Genomic DNA, 11,256 nt, shown 5'->3' on the forward strand with positions numbered 1-11,256 from the left:
TCCATCCTCCTCTTCTTCCTCAGTAAATCCTGGGCAATGTACCTAGCTAAAAGATTACACTTCCCTGCATTCCTTGCAACTAGATGTGGTCATATGATACAATGATGGCCAAAGAAACATAACTAGAAGGGTCATGTGGGACTTCTGGAAGGCTCTGTAAAAGTGAGAGGCAGACCACCTTTCTCTTTCCTTCCCCCTTCTCTTGCTGATGGCCTGGAATATGGACTTGATGAATGGGGCTCCAGCAGCCATCTTGGAATATGAAGTGACCCTAAGGATAACCAGGAAAAGAAAATGAGCCTAGGTCTCTGATGACACAGTGGAGCTGCCATACCAGCTTGACTCCCTTCCTTTCAGACTGCTTTTAAATGAGAATACATATATATCTTGTTTAAGTGCAAATCTTTGGCGTTCCAAATTATCTGTAGTTGAAACTAATGCTACTTACTCCATCAGCCTTCTAGCACTATCTGATGATTTTAAATTATGTATATGTTTGATTAAAAAATAAATTTTAATTAAAAACAAGCTTTTATATCAATTCTGGCAAAAACAGTTCAAGAAAAACATCACAGACCGACATCGTTCATAAATACAGATACAAAAATTCTTGACAAAATTCTGGCCAGTTGAATCCAGCAATATGTTCAAATAATGCACCACGACCACATGGGGTTTCCCAGGAGTGAATGGCCAACTCAGCATCTAAACAACAATCAGTGTACTTGACCACATTAACAGAATGAAGGATTAAAAATCAAGTAATCAGGGCGTCCCTGGTGGCGCAGTGGTTGAGAGTACGCCTGCCGATGCAGGGGACGCGGGTTCGTGTCCCGGTCCGGGAAGATCCCACATGCCGCGAAGTGGCTGGGCCCGTGGGCCATGGCCACTGAGCCTGCGCGTCCGGAGCCTGTGCTCCACAATAGGAGAGGCCACAGCGGTGAGAGGCCCGCGTACCGAAAAAAAAAAAAAAAAAAAAAATCAAGTATTCAGCTCAATAGATGCAGAAAAAGCATTTGAAAAACACGAATAATCCTTCACGATAAAAATGCCCAGAAAACTAAAACTAGAAGTGAATTTCTTAAACTTGACAAAAGGCAATTCTGAAATAAAACTACAGCTAACAACATAATTTATGGTGAAAGATTGAAGATTTCCCCTGAGAGAGGGAACAATGAAAAGATAACTGCTCTTAACCCATCTATTCAATTCTAGGCTGGAGCCTTTAGCTAATGCATAAAGCAAGAACATGAAATAAAAGTCACACAGTTTGGAAAGGAAAAAGTAAAACTTTCTTTACAGGCAGCATCATTGTCTACAGAGAAAATTCCAAGAAATCCTTAAAAAAAAAACAAACAAAAAAACACCAAAACTAGAATTAGTAAGTGAATTTAGCAAGGTGAAAGGACACATGATCAACACACAAAAACCAATAAACCAGCACGAACAACTGGAAAATTACAATCTTACAAATCCCATTGACAATAATATCAGAAAGCATCAAATATTTAGGGATAAATTTACTGGAAGATGTGCAACACATCTACAGTGAATTTTCATAATACATTGTATAAGCCGAGAGATATTTAAAATGTTTAAATAAAAGACTAGATAGTATCACCCACATGGATTAGAAGGTTTAAGATTATCAAATGTCAATTCTCCCCAAATTGACCTATAAATTTAATGCAACCATATTTGAAGACAACTGTGGTTTCTAGACAATGACAAGATAATTCTAAATTAATATGAAATTTTAAAAATAATACAGTAAATCTAAAATTGAATAAAATAAGATTAATGCTGTAAAGGAGACACATATGAGATTCTACAATAGCACAGAGGAAGGAAGAATAGGTTCGATTAGGTAATTCAGGGGAGGCTCCTCAAAGGAGGTACCATTTGAACGGGCAGTTGAAAGATGACTGAGGACTTCCCACGTGGGCATTGATTTACTTAGGCTTTGCTGATCATCAAAAACTACAACCCATCTCACTCAGTCAGGTAAGGGGCTTGCACGTGCAACTGTCCAGGAGAGAAGTCTCATAGAAATCTCTGGTGAGGACTTCCCTGGTGGCACAGTGATTAAGAACCCACCCGCCAATGCAGGGGACATGGGGTTCGATCCCTGGTCGGGGAAGATCCCACACGCCGTGGAGCAACTCAGCCCGTGCACCACACCTACTGAGCCTGCGCTCTAGAGCCCAGGAGCCACAACTACTGAGCCCACGCGCCACAATGACTGAAGCCCACCTACCCTAGAACCCGCGTGCTGCAACTACTGAAGCATGCACACCTAGAGCCCGTGCTCTGCCACAAGAGAAGCCACCACAATGAGAAGCCTGCACACCACAACGAACGGTAGCCCCCGCTTGCCGCAACTAGAAAAAGCCTTCGTGCATCAACAAAGACCCAACGCAGTGGAAAAAAAAAAAAAAAAAAAAAACCAAAAAAACAAGAAGAGAAATCTTTGGTGAGACCTCACGGTTTCTGGGCTTGGAGGGCAGTTCTGGATCTGAGGTTCCTTTCCTGATCTTAGCAGCCAGAACCCCTAAATAGTTAATGTAGTCTTCTGTCTGTCTCTATCTTTTCTTGCCTCCTCCTACCAATTTTTAATGTTATTATTAAAAATCACCATCGACGTTTACTGAGATGTTATGAAAGGACAGACTAAGGATCGCCACTGCCAGCTCTACGTTATTCGATACAATTAAACCATGGGCTTAAATGGTTCAAATTTAGCCCATCATCATACATTCCTATAGATTTCATCCAGTAGCTAAATCTGGGGGAGGAAAAGAAAAAGGACCCACACAAAATTTTCCCAGTTGAAGACATTTTTATTCTAGTAGCCACCTCAGTCGCTGGAAGCATGGGCCTGTCCTCCGCGGGGGCAATGGCGCGTTTGGGAGAGGATGGGGGCCCTGCACTGGGCGGGCGGGGCGGGGCAGCTGGGGGATGAGGCAAAGGGCTATGTGACAGTGATAGGTCACAAAGGGCATCAGAGGATAAATAGGCTGTGCCAGGGCCTTAGGCCGAGAAAGTGGTTACTTCTCTCACTAGGACTGACGTTCACAGCCGCTTGGGGAGATAAAAACCCAGAAGCGGAAGTGAGCTGAGGCCGAGGGGGAGCCTACCATACCTCTCTACACACTTGAAGAGATTCAGCCTGGGGTCCAGCCGCCCTACAGAGTCCCCGCTGTGACCATCGGTGCCCCTACCCACACCCCTGCCTCTGGGAGACCCTGAGGCAAAGGTGGGGGCCTGTGGGCTGGGCTTGGAAGACCTGCCATAAGGCCGCCTGCGTGACACAGGAGCACCGCAGCTCGCTCTGCTCTTCGGCCCATTAGGCCGAGGGAGGGAAGAGCCAGGGGCCCGCCTTAACCACGCTGCCTGGCAGTGATCGAAGACAGCCATGAGTGGGGACTCTCTGCTCCCGTATCACACGGCCCAGAGCAGCACCGGGCTGGGCCTGTTCAAACGCACCATGGGGGAGCTGCAGCAGCAACTGCACAATGGCGAATACGACATATTCAAGTACGCGCCGATATTCGAGAGCGACTTTATCCAGATCACGAAGAGGGGACACGTGATTGACGTGCACAACTGTGACTGCACGGTGACCGTGGGCATCGCATCCACCAGCCCCGTCCTCCCACTCCCAGACATCATGCTGCTGGCCCGACGGGCCACCGGCTGTGAACAGCACGCTGCGCACAGCCAGCCCACCAAGGGGAAGAGCCACAAGGTTGCCAAGACCTTAGAGCTCACCAGGCTCCTTCCCTTGAAGTTTGTGAGGATCTCCACGCACAATCGTGACAAACGACAGCTGCGCGTGAAGTTTGCCACTGGCCGCTCCTTCTACCTGCAGCTGTGTGCCCCTCTGGACGCGCAGGAAGACCTCTTCGCCTACTGGGAAGAGCTGATTTACCTCCTGCGACCACCATTGGACGGTCACAGCCGCACCTACGCTGTTCCAGCCGGGGACATGATCTGCAGGACTCTGTTCGAGGAGGAGGAGGAGGACGGGAGGAGCCCGGCACTGGAGGATTTCCAAGGAGAGTGGGATGAGGACCAGGTGAGCATCAGGAGCCTCCACACGCCCTCTGAGGTGGCCGCGGTCGGGTCTGCAGGTTTTGCTGGCGGGGAGGGGATCCAACTGGACTCCCACAAGCCCGATACCATGTCCGATGTGGCCACTGCCAAAGCAAAACCTACAGTGCTTGACAAAGAGTCAGCATCGCGGGCAACGACAAAGGTGGAGACAGCAGGGGTGGCAGGCGGCACCGCAGCGGGTGCTTTGAGCGTGGCAGAGATCAAGTCTCCTGCCCCCGAAGAGCAGAGCACGGCCATAGCAGACACAGCCAGCAAGGGTCCAGGAGCAAGTAAAACCAACACAGCCACTGGGGGCACTGCGGGGAAGAAGACCATCCAAAAAGCAGCCGGCCCGGGCTCAGGCAGCCGGAGAGCCACTAGAGACGACCAAAAGGAGAAAGGCCACGGCAGCCCGGGGGACAACAAGCAGGGCACTGCTCACAAAGCCATCAGCCGTGCTCCCATCACCAACGAGTCCAGGACCTCGCACAAATCGGGCAGGAGCTTACCTACAGCAAGTTCAGGTTCCATCACCAAGAGACTCAGCAGGATCGGCTCTTTCTTCAGGAATGTCAGGGCCAAGCTTACAACAAAGACAGTGTGGCCTCCTCACGCGAGGAATATGTGAGCATCCCGCCGAAGGCAGTGGAAGGGACCCGAATGGAGGCCATCACAGAGACAGCAGAGAGTGGCCAGGGCCTGGAAATCACTGGTGGTGTGACATCTGAGACCACGGAGCCAGCGACCGTTGAAGGACCTAGAGCTGGGAGCTGCAAAGGGAACCAGGGCTCAGGGAAATACCCCTGGAGAGCCCATTGCAGCTTCCTACGGAAATTGAAATAAAAATCTGAGAATGCATGCCGTGTTCTGTCTGACTTTCTAGGTCCCGAAGCCCAGACGGAGCCTCACAGTGGATTCTGGGAGGTCAGCTGCGCCACAGTCTGAGACCCAGTGTCCAGTCAAGCGCAGCCCCACCTCACACACATGCTCAGCGCCAACAGCGGTGCTCCATCTGGCCTCCACTCCTTTCTGGCTTTGCCCCCCCCGACCCCCAGCCATGGTGGAAAGTCAGACTATGGCCTGGGAAGCTCTCCTTCACTATGCCCGTATTGTTTTTTATAAACGCTTATTCCCTCTGAAGGCCTGTAAACAAAGCAAGAACAGGGACGCATGTCCCCTCGGGCTATTCAGTGGACAGAAATAAGGGCAGCAGTAGTGGCTAGCAATCAGAACAGCAAGCACTCTCACCTAGACTTAGCCGTTCCCTTCCCAGGTATATACCCTGGAGAAACACACATGTTCTAAGGAACAACTGTGAGAATGTGTATAGCAAAAATAACTTAACAGCAAAACACAGGAAACAGCCCAAATTTCCATCAACAGAATTAATACAGCAGACTATGAAGTGAGTGCAATATTCAATAGTGAAAAATAAATGAGCTACACACATTAGCATAGATCAACTTCTCCTGATTTTTAAAAACATCAAAAGAATGGGATACAATTCCACTCACGGAACCATTCTGAAACAAGCCCATTCTGAAACAAGCCCAAACAATGTATTGCATAGGGTACATGTTTTAAAAACAACTGTAGCTAAAAATGAGGGAAGAGTAAACACAAAATACGGGACAGTTTTCTCTCGGGTGGAAAGGCTAAGTCAAGGAGGTTGACACAAGGCTGTTAGTGCTGCTGGGAATCGCTCCATCTCTTAGGCAAGATGGTAGGTACACAAGTGGTGTATTTTTCACATTTTACTAACTCTGAAATCAACAAGGTCACCGCGGCAGTTGTGATGGAGTTATTGCCAATGCCTTTCTCTTTTTTTCACTTTTCTTTATGCACAAAGGTGATGTCCGAAAGGCTTGGCATCTTTAAATTACATTTATTTAAGGTAAAGTACAAGAACGCTGGTTTGGTTATTAGGAAAAGAAGGAACAATATGCCTACTTTCCAGGTAAGAACACTGAGGCTCAGAGAAGGTAACCTGCTCCAGTCGCACATGGGATCTTTGCAGAACAGTCATCCACCAGCCCACTTCTTTACGCAAAGCCCTGTCCGGGGCACGGGAAGGAGGCAAGCAAACAAGCCTGAGATAGGACCGGCACAAGAACCCGAGGCACCAGCATTCTTACCATCATGTTCCAAAACTACAGAGATGAGCATCAATTTTACTAGACTGAGCGGAGGGAGGGGTGGGGGCTGGGAGCCGGTTATCGGACTTCAGTGAGCTCACAGCTCTTAGCTGGCCTTCTCTCGAGAGCATCCAGACCACCCCTGAGCTGCGTCTGGCTCCCTGGCTTCTACCTCTAGCCTCTGGCATGACCCGCGCTGCAGCCATAAACAGGCTCCCACCTGGAATTCCAGCGTCCACTCCTGGAACACCCAGCGTCCAGTCCTCCTGCAGCCACTAATTAAACTTTGGAATGCCCTACTCAGAAGGGTTTTTCCATATCAAATCTTCAGGAACTTTTTTCTTCTTGGGGCTCCAAAATCAAATCCTTAACCCTCACGTGAGTGAGATTATTTGTTAGGTCAGAGCATCCTTGTGGATTGGACCTTCAGTTTGTGACTTCCACAGACCTCATCACGGGAGGGTGGGGAGAGGTCTCTTCTGTTGGTGGAGGGAATGGAGGGCACTTGGTGGGGAGCACTGATGAGAAAGCAAGACAGCCCGAGACCTACACATAGGCACTGTTGCCCCTGGCCAGACAAGGTTCCTGACCCCAGGATTAACCCAGAGCTTCCGAGAAGACTAGGAGCTGCAGGGAGACACAATGAATGGTTTACTCTCCACCAGCTTTTCCTTGGACCCAAGGTGGAGAAATTACGAAAAGATCACATCACATTCCTTTGATCTTATGATTTCCACACAGGCAAGTGCAGCTAAACACTAGTCTGAAGGAAGAAAAAGTGTTAAAACCATGTGCATAGCCCTTAGTCGTTTATAAAGTTCTTGAATGTGTGTGCCCCCTTCCGATGCTCACATCTTTCTATTTTGCAGATAAGCAAACGGAAGTTCAGAGCATTTAAAGGACTTGCTCAGGGTGGGAGGTGATGGTGCAGAGAGGGAGCTACCTCAGTGCAACAACTTTCAGACAGTGTGCCACCCCGGTCCCACATAGAGGTACACGGATGGTGGAGGAGACAGGACAGCACGAGTAATTATCACAACTCTGAGTGACAAATACAATCAGAGACGTGTGTTTGGGGACTGGATCTATTCAGAGGAGGGGTTTTGGGGTTAGGGAAGGCTTCACAGGGGAATTGGCACTTTTAAGGATGAATAGGGCTCAGCCAGGTGAAGGAAGTATGAGGAGCAACGGTAAAGGTGGGGGAGGGGTGGGAGATGATCAGGCCACAGGAAAGAGCGCGTGCAAAGTACAAAGGCTTGAAACGTCACGGTGTGTTAAGCAACTACAGGTATGTCAGTACCACTGGTTGGAGGGCAAGAGAAGAGGGACGTGAGGCTGGAGAATCAGGCAGCTGGGTCTTGGGGAGCCTGGGGTACTATTTGAGTGTATGGGACTTGCGGAACCACTGAAGGCCAGCGTCTGATGGGAGTAAGATCCCTCTGGCTCCAGGGTGGAGAGTTGATGGGCAGGGGGCTGTCTGGAGACACGAGGTCCTCCAGGAAGCCACTGCATTAATCCTGGCAGAGTTGGGGAGCCCTGAACCTGGGTGGCACTGGGGAGACAGAAGGGGGCAGAGTCGGGAGGTGTTGAAGAGATGGAACAGGACAATTTTCCAGCCCACATCCTGAAAGACGGGGAGCTCATGGTGTAGGTCTGGCCCTCATCTAAAGGAAGTAGAACTGACAGAGGTGGAGGTGACTTGCCCCTGTGGCGGCTATTGGTCAGTAGAGTGGGTGGCCAGAAAAGAGGCTCAACGGGAAAGCAAGGAGTAATGTGTTAAGATAGAAAACAACAGCTGCTAGACGGCTAAGGGTAAAACATCAGGATAAGGCAGCCGAGGCGGTCAGTGGGGCTTCAGCACTTGGAGAGGGGCAGAGCCCCTGAGAAGTTCCTTGTTTATCTGAGAGCCCTCCTCCCCTGGGCAAAGAGTCGCCCCAGAGAGCCCCTTGTGGCCACATGCTGGTACTGCAGGTTGGCGCTTGAATGAGGGGAGTCAGCACTGAGGCTGAGTCACCGTGACCCTTTCCCTTTGTCACACCACAATTAGTCTAATGCCAACCCCAAAGGTGTGAGCTAGGGGAGGTGGGGGGGTCTGGGCAATGAGGATGTGTCTCATCCAGGCGGCATGGCTCCAGGCCCCTGGCAGTGGAGCGGTAGAGTTTGAAATGGCTGAAAGGTCCCTGAGAGGCTGGGGACCCGAACCCAAGGGGACAATGAGTCACCGCCAAGAACAGGGGTGGAGTTAGTGCCAGGGTCCCTCTGCAGCATGGAAGCCATTTGAGAAATAACTGCTGAGCACCTACTGTGGGCAAGATAGGGAATCCGGGACCATGAGGATGTTCACATACAATACACACACACACACACACACACACACACACACGTGCGCGCGCGCCTATAATACAAATCACAGCGTGGTAGTGGCCTCAGTGTACAGAAAGAGGCTTCACGGACAAGTGGAAGGCTTAGCACAGGGATGGCGGGCTGAGTGCTCTGGCACAGGGAATGGTGTGATGGAGAGGGAGAAGGGCTTGGGAGATGTTCACAGATGACAGACAACTGCAGTGTGCCCAGGGTGTAATGTGCTCGGCAGAGAGAGCGGGCTGTGCGGTGGGAAATGAGGCTAGAAATAGAAGTAAGGCCACAGCATAGAGGAGAGACCCAGAATGCCGCACAACTCCCCTGAACCCCATGATCTTCATGACTGCAAATGGGACCTGTAACCCAGGGCCGAGGGGTGTGCAGAGTTGGTTTCTCCAAGAGCAGAAGGGCAATGGAAACCTAGACTCTTCCCCTTTGCCAGTTCAGAGAATGTGAAATGGATAATGGAGGCCCATGGCTTCCCACACTCTCTGTAAGAGGACCTTATCCCACAGGTGTGCTGAGGTTGTTACCCCCCTCATCGTGGGAGCACCTGGAGGACCAGGCCACTTGGCTTTGGCTGCCAGGAGCCCCATCTGGTACCCCAGTGTGTGCCATTCCAATGATGTCATTTTCCACATGTGCCACAGCCTGTGAAAGGTTGGGAAACACCTTTCTAGATCGGCACATGCATGTACATGATACAGTTTGCAGGTACTGTGAATGCAGCAGCAAGGAGCTGCTGAGAAGTGCCTTCCCTGGACAGCTAGCCTGCTCCCCACAGCTTCAGCTGATGCTCACCACGGCACCCCTCTTTTCTTTTCCCACTGACACTTTCACAGTCCCAGGACCCTGCCACAATGCAATATACACTGGTTCAAGGGAAAAATAAGAACAAATATATTGCTTTTCATAAAACTAAATTAGTTTTTTAAACATCTATCCTTGGCCTTGAGATCATGTCCTGCCTCCTTGTCTGTTAACATTATATTCTGAAGTGCAGTTGACCCTGAAACAACACGAGTTTGAACTGCTCGAGTCCACTGAAACTTGGATTTTTTTTTTTTTACTAAATACATACTACAGTACTACACAGTCCATGGTTGGGTGCACCCGCACATGCGGAACCGCGGATTCAGAGGGCCAACTGTAAAGTTATATAGGGATTTTCACCTGGGGGTGGGGAGGTTCCTAACCCCAATGTTGATCAATGGTCAATTTATAACATTCATGCAGGAGAGTGTGCCATCGTAAGCATACCACTCGATGACATTTCACGAGATAAGCAACCCCACAAAACTAGCACCTGGCGAAGAATCAGAACATCCCTGCAACTCTGGAAGGGCCCCCTTGCAGCCACTCAAGGGTAACCACTACCCTAGCTTCCAACACCACAGATGAATGTTGTTTGCTTTTCAACTTTACAGGGCTTCCCTGGTGGCGCAGTGGTTGAGAATCCACCTGCCAATGCAGGGGACACGGGTTCGTGCCCCGGTCCGGGAAGATCCCACATGCCACCGAGTGGCTGGGCCCGTGAGCCACGGCCACTGAGCCTGTGCGTCCGGACCCTGTGCTCCGCAACGGGAGAGGCCACAACAGTGAGAGAGGTCCGCGTACCACAAAAAAACCCCCAACTTTACATAGTGGAATCACATAGTATGTACTCTCTGACTCGGGTTTCTTTTCCTTAACATCATATTTATGAGGTTTGTGCATGACTTTCCTGGCGATCGTCCATTTATTTTCACTGCTCTCCAGTATTCCTTTGTGTGATGATACTACAACTTATTCTGTTATTGATTTAAGTTATTACCAGCTTTGGGCTATTAAAAATAGTGCTATTGGGCTTCCCTGGTGGCACAGTGGTTGAGAGTCCGCCTGCCAATGCAGGGGACACAGGTTCGTGCCCCAGTCTGGGAGGATCCCACATGCCGCGGAGCGGCTGGGCCCGTGAGCCATGGCCGCTGAGCCTGCGCGTCCGGAGCCTGTGCTCCTCAACGGGAGAGGCCACAGAAGTGAGAGGCCCGCGTACTGCAAAAAAAATAAAAAATAAAAAAATAAAAATAAAAATAGTGCTATTATGAACATTTATATACAGATCTGTTGGTAAAAATATACATAAACTTCTGTTCGGCATATACATAGGAATGGAATTGAATATATGCATATGTTCAGCTTCTGATTATACTGCCAAGCTATTTTCCTTCCAAAATGACTGTGGAAATAATAATTCCCACCAGGAATGTATGAAAGTCCTGGTTGTTCCACATCTTTGCCAACATTTGATACTGGTTACCTCTTTCCTTTCAGCCATTCAGGTGGGATATAGTGACTTTTCTCCCTTTCTCATGATAAAAATATATTTTCAAATATATAATATGTTGACCTACAGAAATCGGTAGTTTTGTTTGTAATGTCCTTAATAGGCAAAATTTAAAGTTGGTTTCCAAATTAATTTTGAAATTTCACACATCTCTGAAATCTTTAAAGTCTTGTTTATACACTTTTAAGGATTTTTCATTGCAAGGGAGCTCATATTTTTAAACATCTCCTACCATCCTGTGCCGGTACCTTTTGCTTTATAACAAACTACCCCAAAGCTTTGTGGCTTAAAACAACAGTCATTTTCTTATATTTTATAGATTCTTCTACATGAGAAATCTGG

At 49.0% G+C, this 11,256-nt stretch overlaps 1 protein-coding gene across 1 annotated transcript; it reads left to right on the forward strand.

The window, feature by feature from the left end:
* Window positions 1-1,278: 1,278 nt before the first annotated feature.
* LOC131749511 (Golgi-associated RAB2 interactor protein 4-like) lies at window positions 1,279-4,432 on the forward strand (the record flags this gene model as incomplete). Its single annotated transcript, XM_059051566.2, has 1 exon — window positions 1,279-4,432. A coding segment is annotated over exon 1 (1,017 nt), but the record flags the coding sequence as incomplete, so codon positions are not given.
* Between the last annotated feature and the right edge of the window lie 6,824 nt (window positions 4,433-11,256).

Source organism: Kogia breviceps, unplaced genomic scaffold (genome assembly GCF_026419965.1).
Source record: "Kogia breviceps isolate mKogBre1 unplaced genomic scaffold, mKogBre1 haplotype 1 scaffold_234, whole genome shotgun sequence".
In the NCBI taxonomy this organism is placed as follows: domain Eukaryota; kingdom Metazoa; phylum Chordata; class Mammalia; order Artiodactyla; family Physeteridae; genus Kogia; species Kogia breviceps.